Raw genomic sequence first — 20,855 nt, 5'->3', positions numbered from 1 at the left:
AGCTACAGATGGTTCCTCATATTACCGGTGTAGCGCAAAACGAACCTGGCAGTTCCTGCATGGCTGCATCCACAGTGTCTAGGTTCTCCTCAGAGTTGCTGTTGGTGACTTCACTGGTGGTGGAGTCATCATCATCTGACATCTGTGACAAAGGAAAGTGCTTTAAAGATTTAACACAGGTTTAAAACTGAATGCCAATGGCCTCATGGAGGTTTTTTTTTCTTGCTTGAGTTCTAACTATGGAAACAACCAGAAATGTTCCAAAAACAGACACAATGGGCTGAATCGCCTCCTCCTGTGCTGTTAGGATTCAACGAGTGCCTCAATGCAAGACACAAAGTACAAGAGCGCTCCCTTGTTTCTTTTGCTATTTAAGGTCATGCTTACACCTATAAACTATCAGAGCCAGATACCTAGCTAACTTGGTGGGTAAATATATGTTGAATGTGATACTACACCATACAGACAGAACACCAATTGCCAGTTTAGAGAATTAGCCAGTTATAATCAGGTTGCATTTGGCATGTTCCAATTGGTGTCAGATGACCCTGAGCTGGGGAAAGCTACAAGAAAAAAAAAGGTCAGCCACTGTTCCTTGTCTCAATTGTACAGTAACTCATCTGGAAAGTTGTGTGTGAAGAATGGATAAGATTTGGCAAGGATGACTGCAATGGTCAAGCAGGACATTGCCGTTCACAAAAGACTGGCCAGTTGGTGGGGGAGGGGGTGGTGGTGAGGTGCCAGTGGCCCTATATCTCAACAAGGTCAAAGCAATTTCAGGACAGGAATTCTTGCCAACTCCAGGGAATCATTTTCTCGTGAAGTTTTATGTTGGGTCAACTACCATTGCAAATATTGTGGTGGAACAAAAAACATACAACTGCAATTGACCAGTGTGGCATCCTCTTCATAACTGCACTATCCCCTCACCATCTCTTTATGCCAATCCACCCCTTGGGCCTCCAATAGGTTCAATAAGGTGTAGTGGGATATTTCAAGCAAACTCAGAGTGCTGGGACATCTCTGGTCCCTGCTTCTGTCACTCTCTGTGGACCAACCCATAATATAACAATACCGTGCAAATTCAAACTTTATTCCTCTGAGTGGAAGCCCAACTCCTGCAGCTCAGAAAGCTCAGAGTGTAATTTAAAGGTCTGATATTTTTATTCATTTCTAGTGTCTACTCCGAATTGTAAAGAGATTATGAAGACATTATACCATAAACCAAGTTCAAATGCTGATGTTACTTAGGCTCTCAAAGAAGTTTTTGGAAAAAAAAACACAACCATATTCCATTTTGAAGACAGCAATTGAAGATAACTTGGAAACAAGGGTTCAAAGAGCAGCACTAAGAATGTTCTCTCCAAAGGTGCTACTCTGATGCAAAGCTGTAAACTGAGAGAATGGGTCCCTATGTGGTCTGAAAGAACCGCAAGGCACAATCCTAAACCCCTTCATTGAATTTCATCCAACAATTTCAGCCCACACTTCATGACTCCTTAAAAAGTTTTCCTCTGCTCATTTTGTCATGCATGACCTTTGACAGCACATATTGGTAGGTTGTTCACCCGAACCTAATCCTGTCCTCACCAGACATCCCATACACTCAAACTTTCCAACAAGCATCACCACAGAGCACTGAGGAACCCGGCCATTATTCCCTCCCTAACCGAAGGTGATTGCAGTGACTCTCTTATCAGAGTCATCATTCTGTTGAACATCAGTCCGCAAGCGTGACCCCGAGTTTCTGATCACTTGCCTCTTTAATTCTCCACCCACTCTCACCTCTCTGCCCAATGAAGCTTGATGCAAGTTCGAGGAACAGCATTTCATTTTTCAATTATGCACTCGACAGCCTTCCAGCCTCAACACTTTCAACAACTTTAGATCATAACCACTGCCCCCATTTTATTGAACAGCAGGTGCTGGCAATGGCTCTGCTGTAACCACTTATGCCTCCTCTGGACCCATCCTTTGCTTCTTTACTTGTCCCATCACCATGCCCCTTAGCTTTGCACCATCATTTAATTGCTCCTGCCTTATCACAGACCTTCCTTTTTGTTCTTTCCTCTTCCCCCCCCCTTTTTCCCCCTCAGTACTTGCTTAAAAACTGTTAAATCTCTAACTTCTGCCAGTTCTGATGCAAGGTTGCTAACTCAGTTTCTTTTTGATCGATGCTGCCTGTTTTCAGCATTTTCTGGTTTTAGTGCACTGATTACTGTTTTGGCTGACATCAGAACTAACCATGGATCAAATCCAAGACTGCCATTGGCCTATATGGCTCAACCACTCAGCAAGCTACACTTGTGGAGAAAAGGTTCATGCAGCAAAGAAATGGACTGAAATCTTTGGATTCCTTACATTCCTGGAGATTACGCAAACAAATCTCCAACTCAATTACCTCGTTGTCAGAAGAACACGCCGACAATAACACATCCTCAGCATCGAAGAACTCAATGTGCGACTCAGACAGTGACGCGTTGCTGTCCAAGGATTGCTGCTGAGTCAGCGACCGGTTATGAGTCACCTGAAGATAAATTTCAAAAAAAGAAAACCCATCAGCTTAACACATTCAGAGCAACTGCTATTATTTTTTATGTTGTTTTGCAAACAATTCCCCTTCAGGATCATTGTTTCCCACCTCCTCAATAATTTTATTTCAAGCAGGTCTTCCAGAACGAAGCCACAAATGTATTTAACAAATCACGCCCAGCTCTGCTACACAAAATACATGACTCAAAATATTTCTTTTTGCTTGTACAGTATGTTCTGGTTAAACTTTGTCTCCTCAGAGTTCATGGAAACATAGCAGAGAAGGAGCCCATCGTGCTAGTGCTGGCTCTGTGAAAGAGACCAACTCCCCTGCTCTTTCCCCGTAGCCTTGAAAATTTGCCTTTTCCAGTATTTAGCCAATTCCCTTTTGATAGTTACTAAAAACAAGCCAGGGGCAAATGAGGAAAAATGTTTTTACACAGCAAGTTATTATACGAAATGCACTGCCCAAAACAGTGGCGAACACAGGCTCAATAGTAACTTCCAAAAGGGAATTGGATATATACCTGAGAAGGAGAAATCTGGAGGGTGATGGGCAAACAGCAGGGAGTGGCAATAATTGGTAACTCTTGCAGAGCTGGCACAGGGACAACACTGAATGACCTCCCTCTGTGCTGTATGAACCACTGATTTGATGAACAGCTCTCACGCAGCACAGAGAGAAAAAGGTGATTTATTCGGAGAATTCCCTCTCCTCAGACAGACGTTCAGGGATCCTGAGTACGGCGACACTTGAAGATCCATGACACTTTGGCTGTGTGCCCCTTTTGCTTAGCAAATGTACTAATATTATTTTAGCAACGTGCTAAGTGGTTTAATTCAAAACGTATTATAACAGGATAGCTTGAGCAAGCATTTCCAACACAATGGGGCACGGACTAAAAATCTTACTGAGCTTAAGCCGTTCAGTAAACAATATGAACACAGCTCAACGACGATTGTTGGATAAAAGGCTGCACTGTAACATTCAAAAGCAGTGGCAACTATTACTGTTTATCGGAAAACATGTGCTTGACTTGAAAGCAAATTTCCTAGGTGTAAATGCAGCCTGTGCCACTAAAACATCACAGTCTGCGACGTCAGGCAGCTGCCAGGATTAAAGATGGCGCTGCTCAAATAATCACACGAAGGCAACCTAAACACATGGCAGCACACAATGGCCGGAGGGGAGGGAGCGAGCAAGTGGACGGGCCGGGGGCCGTGCAGGGAAGGAGGAGAGTGCACCCGCCACCAGCAAGGTCTTCGGTCGCCCTCTCTCCCCCCCCCCCCCCACTCTCTCCGGCCCGGATCCCCCCGCCATCTGCCTGCGTTACGCGATGACATCATCTGTGCACGTGCCAACCAGCCCTGGCACTGCAGAACGCAGCGCACGTGCAGGGGGTGGGAGCCAATCTGCATGTGCGCAGATTGGCGCAGTCGGATGACGTAAGCTGCCGGCTGCGTTGTCAGTAATCACTTTGTGTTGTTAATCCTTATAACCCAATAGATCCCTTTTGAAATCCATTCAAAATTTCCACAATGATGGATATTCACTATTAATTTGATTGTTAAATCATTTCTCTGATTATTTGCACTGGGCGGTACCAACAGTTGTACCTGGGAGAATCTGAATGATGATAATTTGTCCACAGATAATACAAAACATTTCCAAAGAATCAGTCATCCTGCCTCATGAGTTACTCTGGTTCTTGGGTCACTATTAGGAAAGCCAGGAGTGACAACTCACTTATCAGTTTAAAGGCATCTTGACATTAAACAGAGCCCCAGGAGAGTAGCACTCAAAACGGAAACCTTTGATCTCTGTGCAGTACTTTCCTGTTGATATGCAATGCACCACTACTCCTGATAAAGTAGTAAAAGACAAGAGAACAGCAGCAGCTTGCAAAGATGTAAATTTCTGATGCCACCGAGCCTACAAGTTGGCAGTTTTATACTAAGTATTAACAGTTCAGAAACAGGCCATTCGGCCCAACAGGTCCATGCCTTGATGTTCCACACAAGCCTTCTCCCACCCCTCTTCATCTTACCCCATCAATCTATCCTTCCATTCCTTTCTCACTCACCTACCTTCCCCATGAAAAAAAGATAGATAGATAGATTGGTAGGGTTAGATGAAGACACTAGAAGTATATGCTTGTTATTTACGGACACTCTCAATTTAGCCATGCTTCAACCCATGCATCCCTGTTGACATAGATGCACCTGGTAAGTCTGCTGATACAGACTGGTTAAAAAAAAGCAGCACAAACAATTCTAGATCTCTAGTGCTCTGTGTAAGAGTTCTGATTTACCTCTTCAGCTTTGAGGGGAGCCACTTGATCAGTCACTACGTCTGTAAAACTGGACAGGCACTGAATTCTGTGCAGCCGGTTTCGGAGATCAGCATTTTGAGACATGACCTAGGGACATTCCATAGGTTAATTTCATCGATAGCCACAAGGGAGTTTAGCTTCAAGGTAGGGTTCGGAATAAAGCCTGGATTAGCCAAGGCTTACGATGCAGAGTGGTGTTGATGTTGCTCGCCAAACTTGGACAGTACAAGAAATTTCTGAAGATAGAAACAGAAAATGCTGGAAATTCTCAGCAGGTCAGGCAGCATTTATGGAGAGAAACAGAGGTGACCTTTCATTGACCTGAAACATTAACTCCATTTCTCTCTCCACAGATGCTGCCTGACCTGCTGAGTATTTCCAGCATTTTATGTTTCTATTTCAGATTTCCAACATCCGCAGTATTTTGCTATCGTACAAGTGTCTGAAGGTATTACATCGTGAGAGAACGGTTTCTTTATCATTTCCACACTCTCTGCTTCTTAAAGTAGTTGCTTCTTTCACAAGTCCCTGATGCCTTTTTATACATCACCAAATGTTAGTCTGGACAGTGAGCATCAGCAGTCTATCTGACAATTGTTTGGGGGCAGGGATGGAGTACATCACAACCAAACCCAACCCCATTCGCCACAAACATGCACTTTTCAGCAGAGCTAACAAGAGAGTAAAGAGCAGGAAGCTGGCTGACAGTGCTCACCCCCACTGGTGCTGATGTCAACCGGTAGTGCCTCTAATGCTATCCCTGATTATGATCACCTAGCTCAGCACAGATCGAACTTGGGACGTTTGTGCCGAGTGACCGTCAGTTCGTCAATGCACAGGGCTTGTGCCCACCGAGTCAATGTTTAAGATGGTCAAAAGGAATTTAATCAGGGTAGATGGAGAAAAACCATTTCCTCTGGTTGGAGAGTTCAGAACAAGAGGGCATGACCTGAAACTTAGAGCCAGGCCATTCAGGGCTGATGTCAGGAAGCACTTCTTCACACAGAGGGTAGTGGAAATCTGGAACAGTCTCTCCCAAAAAGCTATCGAGGTTGCAGGGTCAATTCAAAATTTCAAAACTGAGATTGATTGATTTGTTAGGCAAGGACATTAAAAGGTTATGGAACCAACGTGGGTAGATGGAGTGAGATACCGATCTGCCAACATCCAACTTAATTGGTGGAACAGGCCAGAGCCTACTCCTGCTTAACTGATGGGAAGGAACTTCAGAACAGAGGAATATATTCTTTTCCGAATGCAATAATTAACAGAAAATAAATCCTTTAAGCTAACAAAGGAATCTGAAAAGGAAAAGGTAACAGAAGGAGGTTTAACAGTGGAGGCATGTGCAGCAGACATGTGTAGTAAGAAGCTGTGCAAAGGGACAGCCCAGAGATGTTCTCACCTCAGACAAGGTGTTCTTTAGGTTGGTGATTTGGATGGCTGGTGCAGTGGGATTCAGTTCTTTCTCAAGCCATATCTGCTTTAGTTTCTCCCTCTCGATTGAGAGGGTGTTGAAGAGGGACTTCAAACTCGAATGAACTGGAACAAAAGAAAACAAAAAATGAAGCAGTTCACTTTTTCAAAACTGAGCATGCCCTGTTAATTTCTCACTCTTTTCCCCTTTTTTCTATGTTAACTGGCAAGCCTGCCCAGTCCAAAGATAAACAGTAGCAGGAGGATGGGGAAAGTGATTGGCTTTTCCTCTGCTGCTTTAAATGTTTGACCAGATTTCGTAAGTGCAAATCTCTTTACTCCTCCTACAGACCCTTTGGGAACTAGACTCAGCACCGACGTACTGTTGTGACATTCAAGTCAGGCCCTAGAACAGTGATCTGTAACCTGCAGCTCCGGAGCCACGTGCAGCTCCCGACCTTGATCGATTGAACCCATTTTGATGGTAATTCAATGGCTTGCTTTGTTTTTAAAAAAAACTTTTATTAACATTGTTTGGTGAGAAAGTATCTACAACTTTTTTGTGAAAACTTTTAAAATGTTGTTGAAATGTGTCTCTGCCCTGTTTTTCATTATTATTGGCATCTGAATAACAGCACTGCAGCTCTTAGCATACTGTGTTTTTGACTAAATTTAAAAAATGGTTCTTATTATTATTAAGGTTGCTGACTCCTCCCTTAGAAAAAGTGTGCAAGTCACTGGCAACTCCGCCATTTTCTTTCCCTTCCTTTGAGTAAGTGTCCATCATCTGTTCTGGGACTTCCTCCAGCAGACTGGCCAAGATCAGGAACACAGTGTAGGAAATCACGGGGATAAGCCCATGCCTTGCTGCTCTATATAACCTGGTGTTGGGAGCTTGGGCAAAAGGGCCAATTCTGAAACACTATGGAACCAACGCACACTTTTACAAGAAAAAGCATGAAACCTCTTGGGAAAGGAGAGAATTAAATACACTTTAACATAATCCAGTCCCATGCAGAAGGTCAATGTTAATTGTTGGAATAGTAGAGGAAAATGACAAGCTAGCTCTTCTCAGTCGGCCTGGTCTCCTGGCTGTTTTTTGAAATTGTTGCCAGTTTAACAAGCAACAGTGTTTTAAAGGATGGTATTCGTGAATTTCCCATGGTGATGCTGGTGTTCAATTGTTAAATACAAGATTATTTTTCTTTCTTATAGACAGGATGGCCAAAAGTTTGGGACAGTGTTCAGAAAGTTGCTCCACAGAGTAGAGTAACCTTAATCTGCAGTTACATTTTGACAATTGGCAGTATGATTGAATGGGTAATGCTGATAGTTCTTTATAATTAGGAAGTGTTGACACTAAAGTCTAAGCTAGAATTAAGACATCAGGAAGCAAGGCTGGTGAACAGGAAGTTTGCGCCCGGTAGAAGATTTTGTGTCACAGATTATATGTTAAAGGCTTCAACCACTGATAAAACTGCCAGCTAGTATCAGCAAATATTCCAAAAGCCACGCTGGGCTTGGGAAAAACCTGTGCTGTGGCCACTCCATTCCCTACCCATGGGAACTTGCACTTAGTGTCCGTTAAGGACTCTGCTTTGTAACATAGAAACAGAAGTAAGCTCATTGAGCCCCTCTAGCCTGTTCCATCATTCAATTAGATCAGGGCTGATCTGCACCTAAACTCCATTCACCCTCTTTCGTTCCAAACCCCTCAACAAAAATATATCAATGTCAAATTTTGAAAGTTTCAGTCGCCTTTTAGAGAAAACTGTTCCAAATATCCACTACCCTTTGTGTGAAGAAGGGCTTCCCGAATTCCCTCTTAAATAGCCTAGCTCTAATTTTATTATGCCCCCATGTTTCAGTTTCCCCCACCAGGAGAAATACTTTCTCCGCACACACCCTATCAAAACCCTTAGACTGTTTTAAATACAGAACTTTGATTATCACTCAACATTCTAAACTGAAGGGAACACAAGTCGAATTTATCCCTGTAAATCTTGGTAATACACTGATGAAATCGGCGCTGTACCCTCTCCCAGGCCAAACCCGTGCCGGTACCCACGTCATTACCTTTCTGTGATACAGAACAGAAATCCTGCTGCAGCTGGAAGTAATCTTCTTTGACGGTAAGGGGGACGGAGACGCTTTTCAACTCCAGGCAGTCCGGCAAACTGGGCGTGGAAACATGCAACTTTGTCGGACGCATAACATCGGAGGAAACCTGGAGCACAAAAATGTTAGAATACAACATAAATGGTTTCCAGTCCCCATTCAGAAAATGGAGGTATCCCTGCTCGACATAACCCTGGAGGAAAGCCTGTCGATTGTTCACAATCTGCTCAGAAAACAAAACTGGCTCAGCCTGTAATCTATAAAACATAGATCATATAATCTGTACTTTCCGATACAACAGTGCAGGAGCTGGACATAAAGACCCTGTATGCGCATATTTTCCCCCCACTACGAAAGCTGGTTATTAAATCTGTTGCTTTCAGTGTAAAAGGTTTCTCTGTATAACCGGTGGGAATGGTTTTCATCCTCACTGTTAGTTTTTATGCCTCACACTCTGCTTGATAATAGACTTCTATTGCTTTCTGTAAATTGCTAGCAAATCATACAAAAGCAATCACAATCTCTCAATTGCCAACAGTAGTGAGCAACAAGTCGGAACCCAGGCTCTTTTGAGGCCTTACCGACACCAGTTTTTATACAAAATACAGCATCTAATTACATTTTGACGTTGATCAGAAAGAGAATCCTATTGCCTGATGCAAGTTAGTTATGTGTTGCTACATCCTTCCAGCCCTGCTCCACTTTTCTCTCCTGATGGTGCTGATGCTTAGTTCCCTGTCTGCCAGAGATTCCCCAGTGCCTTTTTCTCCACCCCACCCCCAAAGTGACTGGCTGTGATGTGAGAAACAATGTGGTCTTCACCTGAAGCGCAAGCCAACAAACTTTCCAGGAGTCACTGGAAAGCAGTCAGGAGCAGGAAACATGGCTCATTCCCCCATATCTCTAAGTCAGGAAGACAGAGGGTAATTTATTCCTAACTGTTGCTAACCCAGACTGGCCATTAAATCTGGGCCTCTGAGGTTTATGCAGCTCAGTACCACAGTATCTGACTAAATACTTATAACCTTCTTCAGTGTCAGTCATGGCTCAGTTGGTAGCACGTGTGCCTCAGAAACAAAAGATTGTGGATTCAAGTCAGGCTACCAAGATACGAGCACAGAAATGTAGGCTGATACCCCAGTACAGTACTGAGGGACGACTGCATTGTTGGAGGTGGTGTTTATCTCTCACATGGACATCAACTATCCCATGGCACTAACTGAAAGAAGAGCAGGGGAGGTGTCCCTGGTGTCCTGACCAATATTTATTCCTCAATCAACATCACAAAAATGGATTATCTGGTCAACATCACATTGCTGTTTGTGGGAGCTTGCTGTGCGCAAATTAGCTGCAGCATTTCCTACATTACAACAGTGACTACACTTCAGAAGTATGCCACTGGCTGTCAGGTGCTTTGGGATATCCAGTATTTGTGAAAGGTGCTATATAAATGCAAGTGTTTCTTTCTTGGGCCACTGCTTTATGGAGAAATCCAGCTGTGGAAAGCTTGCCTTTTCTCTCCACCTCCACTACAGAGACAGACCGATTCCTCTCATTCCTGCAGCAGAAAACAGGCACCAGTATAGCAGTTTTCACAACCTTGAAATGTCCCAAAGTGCTTCACTGCCAATGAGCTACTTTTAAAGTCCAGTCACGGTCACAATGTAGGTAAACACAGGCTAGTTTTGCATGCAGCAAGACCCCACAGACATGAGCGACCAGTTAATTTGTTCAAATGGTGTGCATTAAGCCAGAAATGTTGGCCAGGACGCCAGGAGAACGCCACTGCTCTTCTTTAAAATACCGCCATGACATCTTTTATGTCCACCTGACCCGGCAGACAGGACCTCAGTTTAGCATCCCATCTGAAAGACGGCACTTCCAACAATGCAGTACTTCCTCTGTACTGCACTCAAGCGTTAGTTTAGATTATGCACTCAAGTTCTGGAGTGGGGTTGAATCTACAACCTTCTGATTCGGAGGCAAGAGCACTGCCACTGTGTCACATTGAGGATTTCAATAGTAATGTCAGCCAATTTTTAAAAAAAAATGCTTTACAGAGGATAGTTATATGGGCTGCCAGTCTAGGGAGTTATACATTACAGTAATGAGCATAAAGCACCCATTGGGTGTGATCATATTCAGACGACCTGTCCCTTCCTCAAGTCCAAACACGCGGGCTGAAATCAAAGTGCAAGACAATGTCTCACACACGCACATTTGTATGAAATTCTTTTGTTCGCTATTTTAAATGAAGGCCATTTAAAAAACCTGTCTAAAATAAGTAGATTAATTCTCATAGAAATAGCCAAGGAATGTCAAGAACATGCTCACAAGCTCGTTCTTAATATCACACAGGGTGAATTCTCCTACAATGTCTTGGAAAAAATGCATAGTCATAAACACAAATTTATTCAAAACACAGCAGGATATGACTCAACATTCGGAACAGGTGAGTCAAGTTAGATTTACAATGATTTTAAATTAGGCACCGACACCAAACAGAAATTACAATGCAACATTTCTCCAGTTTTTGCAGCTTTTTCACTTCAAACTCAACTTCCGTTTTGAGCTGCTTATTTTTAAACCTAAGCTGTGTATAATCTGCAGACAAGACCAGTGGCTAACGAAGAAAACAAGTGCATTTCCCCAATTTTCCTCCCTCTTCTCAAGACATGGCTTCAAAATTGAATGACTCCAGAGACTTGAGCACAAAATCCAAGCTGACACTCCAGTGCAGTACTGAGGGAGAGCTGCACAGTCAAGAGGTGCCGTCCTTTGGATAAGAAGTTTAGGTTCAGTTTTGTTGTCACCTATGGAACTTTGCGCCTGCACATATGGTTTGTTAGCCTTGGCCCAGTTGGCAGCACTCTCACCCAAGTCAAAAGGTTGTGGGTTCAAATCCCACTTCAGAAATAGGAGCACAAAATCAAGGTGGATGCTTTTTTTCCCCCCCTCATCCGACTCCCCAAAGCCCGTCCACCATCTAAAAGACACAAGTCAGGAGTTTGATGGAATACTCTCCACTTGTCTAGATGGGTGCAGCGACAACAATCAAGAAGCTCGACACCATCCAGTACAAAGCAGCCCGCTTGATCGGCACCCCATACACCACCTTCAACATTCACTCCCTCTACCAGCGGCACACAGTGGCAGCAGTGTATACCATCTACAATTTGCACCGCAGCAACTCACCAAGGCTCCATCGACAGCACCGTCCTAATCCACGATGACCACTTAGAAGAACAAGGACAGTATAAACTTGGGAACACCACCACCTGCAAGCTCCCCTCCAAGTCACAGACCATCCTTACTAGGAACTATGATCGCTGTTCCTTCACTGTCACAGGATCCAAATCCTGGAAGTCCCTCCCTCACAGCACTGTGGGTGCACCTACACCACATAGACTGCAGCAGTTCAAGGCGGCAGCTCGCCACCACCTTCGCAAGGGAAATTAGGGACAGGCAACAAATGCCGGCGACGCATATATCCCAAGAATGAGAATTTTGAGTTAAAAGTACTGTCAAAATAGGAGAACACGGACTCATGGGAATTATAAGACCCTAAGGGACTGTTCCAATCAGAGTAGAGTGCGCTACAATCCATATTTCAGGCAGATGTGCAAAATGACACATTGAACACATTACCTTGGTCTCATCCTTTGCAAAGCTTTGGGTGCACCATATTTTAGAGGAACGTTTTTCCTTTTTTGGTTTGTCAGCAAGGAAAGCCTAGAATAATTTTTAAAAAATATTTTAAAAAAAGGTAAATGCAGCAGATCGATATAACCACAGCTTTGCTTTAAATTCAAAATGTGCTCAGGGTGGGAACCCCATAAAACATGAACTTTTGGGAACTGCCATAGATTGAGACACAAGTCACTCAGTCATTTAAAAGTGATTACACAAGGCTAGAGCAATTCTATTCTACTTTTTTTATTTATAAAAGAATACACTAGCAAAAACACTCAAACGCAGCCCGTCAGATAAAATTCCCAAAATGTTGTCTTCTTAAAAAAAAATTGTATGTTCCCTTTCATTTCCCCCCCCTGCGCTCTCTCTCTCCCTCTCCTTTCCTTAAGGCAGTGGCTCCTGTACTGTGGTATTGTTTTACAGGCAGCAGTTACTCTCTGGTACCTTGCTGTTATTTATGGGTAACCCTACACAGCGAACCTGAATGCACACAAGCACTTTCAGTTCTGGGAATCTCCAAGCTGTGGAAATCCTGTACCGATGATGCCATTTCTCTCTCAGGTAGCTGCCACTCTTGGGCTGAAACTATAGCAAACACAAGCGAGAGCCTCTGCCTAAATTCATCCCCATTGACTTTACTGCAAACTTCCATCATCTACGTCTATGACTATCTCCACTGTTTTACTGCAAGCAAACTGCACAGGTATGAGGGACAAATCGCCTCCTTCAGTGCAGTATCATTCTTTAAAACCATCCAATACAACTCTTGCTTTTCTTTAAATAAAGGAGATTCTCCTTATTTATTAAAAGAATGCAGCATAATTGACAGTTTAGAATATAGCACATTCTATGAAATCATATTAACAAAAGATTCCTCTCTGAGATAAGGAACTATTTAATAAAACTCTGAATCAAAAGCGCTTCCCTTGATGATCAACTAATTATAATTGGAGCACCAGGATTCCAAAACAAGCCGCCTGCTTTTAATTTTGAAGCAATTAATCTTAATTTTTTTTTTTGTACGAGTACCCATTTAAAATCCCATGTTTCTGGTTTAAGTAGTTTATAGTCACAACTAACCTGAATTTAATACCAAAGCAAGTCTTCACATCGACAGCCTTAGCATCAACTGACTCGTCATGAGCTCTACTAATATTTCTCTTGACTTCGATTTCCTCACGCTTGTTTTGCAACACTGCCACAAGCTTTCCTTTTAAAGGTCACTTCTCATTTACTCAGTTCCCTTCGATCAACTTGTTTTTAAAAAAAAATGCTGCTGTTCTCTCCTTGCCCGAAGCCACCGTCTCTTGCTGACACGCTGATTCACAGGCACTGGCAGATCTCTGCCATCTCACCTAAGTGGCCATTGCTTTGACATTAGGCTCAGTGGCGTTTCAGTAGGCTGTCTGACTGTGGTAGGCATCGCAGTTCTGTCCAAACTGTTCTTGGCCAAAGTCCATACATGTACACCTTACAGCAGGGGTCACTGGAGGGTGATTAGCAGAGCAATCCCTGGCTAACTTCTCTCCCTAGTCCAGGGACACCCATGGTGAATTTTAACACGCTTATTGCTGTAATTGTTGAGAACAGCTAACTGGGTACAGACTGGGACCTAGTCTTTATGGACCAGCACAAGTCCTTGTCTTTATGGACCAGCACAAGACAGTGTACATAGAGCTGGAGCAGGGGAAGAGCTTATCAGAAACTTCAAACAAAAAGTACTTCATCTCACAGCATGTCTTTTAAACCGTTAACCACTTGGGCAGCATATTGTTTGTACTGAAACAGCAAACACAGGATGCTGTGAAATTGCTCAAAACTAATGACTTTCTTCTTTCTGAATTTAAAAAAATAATTGCTGCATGTGAACACCAACTCCACTCTCATGTGCTCTTGCTCAGTTACTGGAGCCAAACCGAACAACATTTAAGTATCCATTTTTTCTACCTGACTTCGTAAATCCCATTACAATCTTCCTATTCCTACCAAGTGACTCTCCAATGCCTTCCTCCTAAACGTCAAACCCATCTATCCATTGTATACACAGTCTGTGCCTATTTCTCTAAATCTATAAATTGGCAAACTGTCCCAAGTGAAGAGGAGGGCGGCGAACACACACACAAACACATGCGCACACACACAAAAAACACTCCAGGAACTACAAGTCTCCACTTTACCATCTGGGTTCGGTCTGTGCAAAATCTTTGTCTAATACCTGAGCATCACCAATGATAGGTGCTGAGTGAACTCTGTCCACCACCTCCAGCTTCTGCAGCAGTTTATTCAGCTCTCCCAGGTTTGACTGACACTGATTGAGATCTAAAAGATTGCAGAACACACAAGATTCAGAAACAAATTAAATATACTTCAAATGAACACTTTGCGCCAAGGCTCATGTTGAAAGCCCAGATAAAATGAAACCTTTTCCTGATAGAACACTGGATGATGCAGTGTGTTACAACACCCTCCCCTTCCCCTTTGAGAACTGAATCTGTACTGGATGTGACAAAGGCATCCCTCCCACCTCTTTTTCCCTCCCCTCCCCTGAAGACATCAAATGATGCTCAAGTATGGTTTCACAAGTGTTAGCATCCCATTTACGAGTGGTTTTATCCTCGTTTTCAAACCCCTCCTTGGCCTCGCTCCTCCCTAACTCTAATCTCCTCCAGCCCCACAATCCTCCGACATATCTGCCGTCATCTAATTCTGGCCTCTTGAGCACCCCTGATTTTAATCACTTCACCAATGGTACCTTCAGCTACCCTCTCTAATCCTATTCGACTCTCACCTCTCTCCCTTGTTTTAAGACGCTCCTTATGTGGCTCGGTTTCTAATTTTGCTTTATAACGTTCCCGTGAAGCACCCTGAAGCATTTTATTACGTTTAAGGCACTATATAAATAAGTTGTTGTTGTGGTCAATCTTCAAGTGCCCAGGCAGTGAGTGAATGTCAACAGGTTATTTGATTGCATCAAAGCAACTACATTCCTGTCCTCACCATGCACACACTTTCCTGCAAAAAAAAAAACCACTGGGCAGAGATCAGAAGCAGGACTCTGCCAATTTTTCCCACTTCCTAGCTCTCAAATAGAGAGGTCAACTGTGCCACCATCTTCACTGCCACCCAATGCAGCAGAGACCAGAGACCGAAGCAAGGACTCACTCATACATTCTCACTAAGTGAAAACCCCAGGAGTCATTTAAACAGTTTAATGCTGTAATGGAGGAGCAGCAAGTGGCGAGGGAGCAATCTCTCCAAGTGAATGAGCCGACTGCTGTTCCTCTTTGCTAAACTATTTGTGAAAAAGGTGCAGATTTTATTTAATAAAAATACATCCTTATGAATCTAATGCAAATTAAATGCAAATAGTCTACAAGGTAAGTTACCTTTAGCACACTGGTCCCATTCCTCACAGTTTTGTAACCATGCTGCTGTCACTGCTTGTCCGCTCGCAGACACCGAAGGGAGGTGACCATTGCCTTTAAAAATGTCTCCACAGAAGGAGTCACTCTTCTGCACCTGAACAATAAGATATGATGATATGAGCTCCACAGCAACAGAACAAAAAACACACACCAGCATTGCTAAGTTTGTTTGCATTTCAGGTGGAGCACTTTGCAAACAAAAAAAAGATATGGACTGTATCACTGGCTCAGATGCCACCACAATCACATGATTAACAAGAGAAACGGGAGAGGTTTTATTAGCCTTCTGCTGCCTCACCTGGGTCATGTGCGATACGGTCATGCTGCCAGTGATTGGCGAGGAGGGGGGGCCAACAGAACGAGCCTGCATTTATATAGCACCTTTCACAACCTTAGGACTTCATGGCATTTTATAGCCAATGAAGTACTTTCTGAAGCACAGTCACTGCTGTAATGTTGGAAACGATGTCAAATTGTACACAGCAAGCTCCCACAAACAACATCCCAACGCCTAGATCATCTGTTTTTGCTGAGATTGGTCAACCATGGAGTGCATCACAGGGAAGCTGGATTGTGTCTTTGCGTGTGGACTTTCCAACAGGAACCAGTGGACAGCGAACAGGGGGGGGCGGAGAGACAGGGAAAAACCTGGAGTGATTTTTCTGCCTCCACAGCCAAACATTGCCCCCAAACCCAATTGTAAAGCCTGAACTCTGGCTGAGCTCAGCTGACGCACCACGGATCAGCAATCGAACTTTAGCAACCCGGGCAGTGTGTTAACTGCTACAACCACAGCTTGTTGTTTACCCCAAGCAGATGTAGCAACCTCATATGTAGCAAAAACAACCAAGGCTCTTCTCAATATTAAGTGGGAGACAGGAACGGATACTGAACGGGAGTTTAGGAAGTAAAATGGGAGGTAAAGTCTCAGTCAAAAAGATGTGGGATTTAAGGAGGTTTTTGAGGGTGTGGAGAGTCCAGTGAGATGGAGGGCTTTAGGAAGACAGTTCCAGACCACAATGCCTGGAGATTCCTCCACCAAACAGTGGAATGGAGGGAAAAGGGGGCAGAGACAATATTTTTAAAAATGCACAGGTCAGCCAGAGCTGGAGGAGTGGGAGATGCAAGCTAAGACACAGGGTTGGGAAACCTCTGAGGATCGGGAGGTGGGGATGCCAAGGAGGGATTTGTAAATGAATTAAGAATAACTGCATTGAGAGATGAGGAACCAGTGAAAGTCTGGGCTGGAAAAAGGGGCTTAGTACAGGCTAGGATGCAGTCGGACGGGTGCTGCACAGGGGGCCAGTAAGGAAAACTCTGAAGGCTAAAAGGTGCAGTTGGGAATTTGTGCAGTGATGGACAAATTGTCTAGAACGAAGGGTCACAGTCCCAGGATAAGGCGTTTTTCATTTAAGACAGAGGTAGAAATTTCTTCACTCAGTGTTGTGAATCTTTAGAATTTTCTACGCCCGAGGGCTGCAAAAGCTCAGTCGATGAGTATATTCAAGGCTGAAGTAGATACTTTTTTTTTTTTAAAGACACTATGGAGATCAAGTGGAAAAATGAAGTTGAGGTAGATGGTCAGCCATTATCTTATTGAATGGCGGAGCAGGCTCGAAGGGCCAAATTGCCTACTCTTGCTTGTATTTCTTATGTTTTTATGAAACAGGCAACATTGCAGCAGTTTGCATTTTGTAATGCATAGGATATAAGGTTTGAAGCTCAAGTCAGAATCAAACAGACTGCACACTATTGTGAAGAAAGGGGGGAGTAAAGAGGATGGAGTTTCTTGGTCCCTTGGACTACCTACTCCACCTATCGACACCCCCTCCCCCCAAACGAACACAACAAAACCCAGATGTGCCTGATCTTGACACTGTTAATGCAGAGAAGGCTCCATAATGCCATGGTGGAGCTCTGGGAACAAGATCACAATGAGAACTATAGATGAACATATCCAAGGGAACGAATGTGCAGCTATACTACAACCATCACACCTTGCTGCACAGAGGTAAAACGGTACTGGCCGACAGGAAATCGGCTGTCGGAGAAATGGCAAAGTTATATCCGTTTGCTCCATATGAAACCTTTACAGGGTCGCCTTTCTGGAACAGTCGATGATAGCAGAGCTTGGACACCCAGGTGCTGAAGACCTCCTGAGATTTCACCTGCAATAACACAACAAACATCACGCCTGGTATTTTCAACCATTAGAATAAAGAGCCATCACGTATAGCGACAGAGGTCACCGCTGTCGAGGAGTCAGTAACACAAGTGCTAAAAAAGCTCAATTGTTTCAACTGAGTTTGTTCCTTTGTATGGTTGATTTTTTTTTTTTTTGAGAGACCTGAGCAAACTCCTTCACTGCAACTGGACAAATACACAGTAATTTTCTTTTTAAAATCACAGTTAGACAAGCATCAGTTGTACTGAGAATTGTACTGCACCAATAAGTCTTATTTACATCCACTTTACATATCAGAGAATGATACAGCACAGAATGAGGCCATTCAGCCCATGGTACCTGTGCCAACTCTTTGGCAGAGCTACCCAATCATTCCAATCCCCTGCTCTTTCCCCATAGTCCTGTAATTTTGTTCCCCCAAGTATTTAACCAATTCTATTGAATCTACTTTCCTTTCAGGCAGCGTATTGCAGATCATAACTCGTGTACAAAAAAAGTTCTCTTTTGTCGTCTTTGCTTCTTTTGCTGATTACCTCAAATCCGTGTCCACTGGTTACTGATTCTCTCTCACTGGAAACAGTTTCTCCTTATTTACCCTTCATGATTTTGAACGCTCCTATCAAATTTCCTCTTAACCTTCGCTGCTCAAAGAAGAATAACCCCAGCTTGTACAATCTCTCCACGTAACTGAAGTTCCTTAGCCCTGTTACCATTCTAATGAATCTCTCCTGCACTCTCTCCAAAGCTTTGACATTCCTCTAGAAGTGTACTGCCCAGAATTGAACACAGTACTCCAGCTGAGAAAAAAAAAGGGTTTTTTTTTTTAAAATGAAAGTTTAGCATAACTTCCTTGTTTTTGTACTTATTCCTCTAGTAATAAAGACAAGGATATGAAAAAATATTCCAGTGTAAGAAATTTCATTTATTTCACCTTGTGTTTTTTGAATTTCACATTTGTTTTTTATTCTTGATTTTGCTCCCTGCTTATTTGCCTGGTGCTAGTTTTTCCTCTCTATTTTACTTTCCATAGCAGACGAGAGAAACAAGGGGATTTGGTACAACGGATTGGGAGAAACAGTTTCTACTGGCGGGAGGATTAGTAAACACAGGACAGATTTAAGATACTTTGAAAATAAAAATTGCAGGGGGGGAAACAGAGGAGAATTTTTAAAAAAAATGCAGCGAGATGATAGAACCTGGAATGACCTGCCTGTAAAGGGGGGGCGGGGTAGGTGGTGGAAGCTGATTCACAAACAATATTCAAAAAGGAATTGTATACCTGAAAAAAAAAGGTCTATAGGGAAAGAGCAAGGGAGTGAGACTAACTGGACAGTTTTATCAAAGAGCCAGCAGTCAAGATGGGCTGAATGGCCTTCTGTGCTGTTATAATTCTATGAAACCAGGGCTTCACAATGGACAGCAACAAAGACATGGAATTGAGGAGATGTTAGGAGATCGCTAAAGATGGAAGCAGCAAAATGCCAGTGTTCGAAAACAGCCTTAAAAAAAAAGGTAATGGAGAGGGTGAAAGATAAATTTAACATCAGGAACGGCTTCATGCAGGAAAGTGAACATCATGTGGAAGACACCTCCAAATAGGACAGTGGCGATCCAAATCTTGTATTTATTTAAAAGACAATTAGATACTGTGAATGGTCCTGGGTGGAAAGAGTGGTTGAGCCAAGATGAGCTGAATGGTCTTCATGTTGCAATTAAAAAACACACAGGGAACTGTACCAACTCAGAGGCTGCTTATGACTGTTCATACACCAATTTTAAACATCTTAGCCACACTCAAAACAACTAAGAGCCCCATAAACGACCACCAAAATATTATTCCCAACCTGAAGCCGAGGACCCAAATAGTTTCCAGCTTTTGAACTATGGTTTTCACTGAATAAAATTCTAATTATTCCTGTAAACTTTCATTACTTTAAAAATACATCTTTATAGACAAGAAAATTATTTTGGGACTGTCCGCACGGCACCCAAGATGCCAAAACATGCAGTAGAGAGTAGAGTTGCCTTCTGGTTGCTCACCCAAGTGACCACAAACCATGGGCTGGATTTTACAACCTCCCCTGACGGCAGGGGTTGTGGTGGTGATGGGCGGGGGAGGGGGGAGCGCAAAATGCCTCCAGGAGAGGCCCGCCGCGGGCCTCGACGTAGGTAAGGCATGGCCCGATGTTGCCAGCGGCGGCGAGGACTCGTGGCAGCCCCCACGCCGCTCGGCGACGGAAGGCACATTTAAAATTTGCAAGATAATCTCAATGACAGAATAAATTACTTAGCCGCTCCTGCCATCCATTCAGCACTCCCGCGCCTTCGGATAGCCCTGTCTGGGGATCCAAGGTGGGGAGCAGGTAAGCTTTTCAATGCAGGGAGGGGTGGGGATGTGGGGGAGAAGGGGGTGGAGCGGGGTCAGATTAATTTAATTGGTTTGTGGTGCTGGTAAGGGGTAAAGTTTAAAGTTGATAAACTTTGGGGGCGGTGAGGAAAGTTGGCAGCACAAGGTAAGTATTTGGGGGGGTAGGGGGGTGCGGAAAGAGGGCAATGAATGAATTGTATGGTTATGGTGGGGGGGGGCTGGTGGGAGAGGGGCTAGAAACATCTATTTAAAATTTTAATTCACTATCTCTTTAAATATTTAAACTAAATGGAAGGGCTCAACGACCTTTAAAAAATGGCGTTGGCACCGACACCATTGCCGGGAACAGACCACCCGGCCTCTCCACATCATCGAGCGATAGGGAGGTGCCGCCCAGGCCATTTAAACGAGCCGCCGTATTTAAGATTGCGGCAGTTCCATGACGTGCAGTGCGCGCGGGCAGACCTCGGCGGACATGCAAACTGCAGCCCCATGTGTGCGAACCCAAGAAAGACTGCTCACCATTGGGGAGTATTAGAGCCCTGGCCAAATCTGTCCTTACTCAACACTCTCACACAGTTCAGAGAACCGATTTCTCCTTCCAAACCCGTGAACAAGGCACAGAACAAGGACCAAACTGTGCCTCCACACCTCTGACCCACGCTGGGCTGAGGAATTATCAACTGAAGGCCATTGTTAGTTAACATTTCAAACTACAGTAAGATTGCAGGTGCCTGGTGGCTTTCTGTACCTGCACAGTCCAAGGAAGTTTTAAAAACCAGTTC

The 20,855-nt window shown here is 43.7% G+C and overlaps 1 protein-coding gene across 4 annotated transcripts in view; it reads right to left on the bottom strand.

Moving 5' to 3' along the window:
• The window catches only part of osbpl7 (oxysterol binding protein-like 7), an 80,224-nt gene that overhangs the window by 29,417 nt on the left and 29,952 nt on the right, over positions 1–20,855 (bottom strand). For 3 of the 4 annotated variants that reach the window (XM_068013502.1, XM_068013503.1, XM_068013504.1), the window contains exons 6-14: positions 17,515–17,685; positions 15,479–15,611; positions 14,308–14,411; positions 12,048–12,131; positions 8,358–8,508; positions 6,271–6,407; positions 4,845–4,952; positions 2,402–2,527; positions 46–142 (exon numbers count right to left, since the gene is read on the bottom strand). In XM_068013502.1, the coding sequence (XP_067869603.1) occupies positions 46–142; positions 2,402–2,527; positions 4,845–4,952; positions 6,271–6,407; positions 8,358–8,508; positions 12,048–12,131; positions 14,308–14,411; positions 15,479–15,611; positions 17,515–17,685 (1,111 nt within the window). The remainder of the gene's footprint in view (positions 1–45; positions 143–2,401; positions 2,528–4,844; positions 4,953–6,270; positions 6,408–8,357; positions 8,509–12,047; positions 12,132–14,307; positions 14,412–15,478; positions 15,612–17,514; positions 17,686–20,855) is intronic. The other variant, XM_068013505.1, reaches the window with a different exon arrangement.

The sequence above is a fragment of the Heterodontus francisci genome, chromosome 33, assembly GCF_036365525.1.
Source record: "Heterodontus francisci isolate sHetFra1 chromosome 33, sHetFra1.hap1, whole genome shotgun sequence".
Classification (NCBI taxonomy): Eukaryota; Metazoa; Chordata; class Chondrichthyes; order Heterodontiformes; family Heterodontidae; genus Heterodontus; species Heterodontus francisci.
The sequence above is the reverse complement of the archived record's forward strand: the minus strand, read 5'-3'. Positions and strand labels throughout refer to the sequence as shown.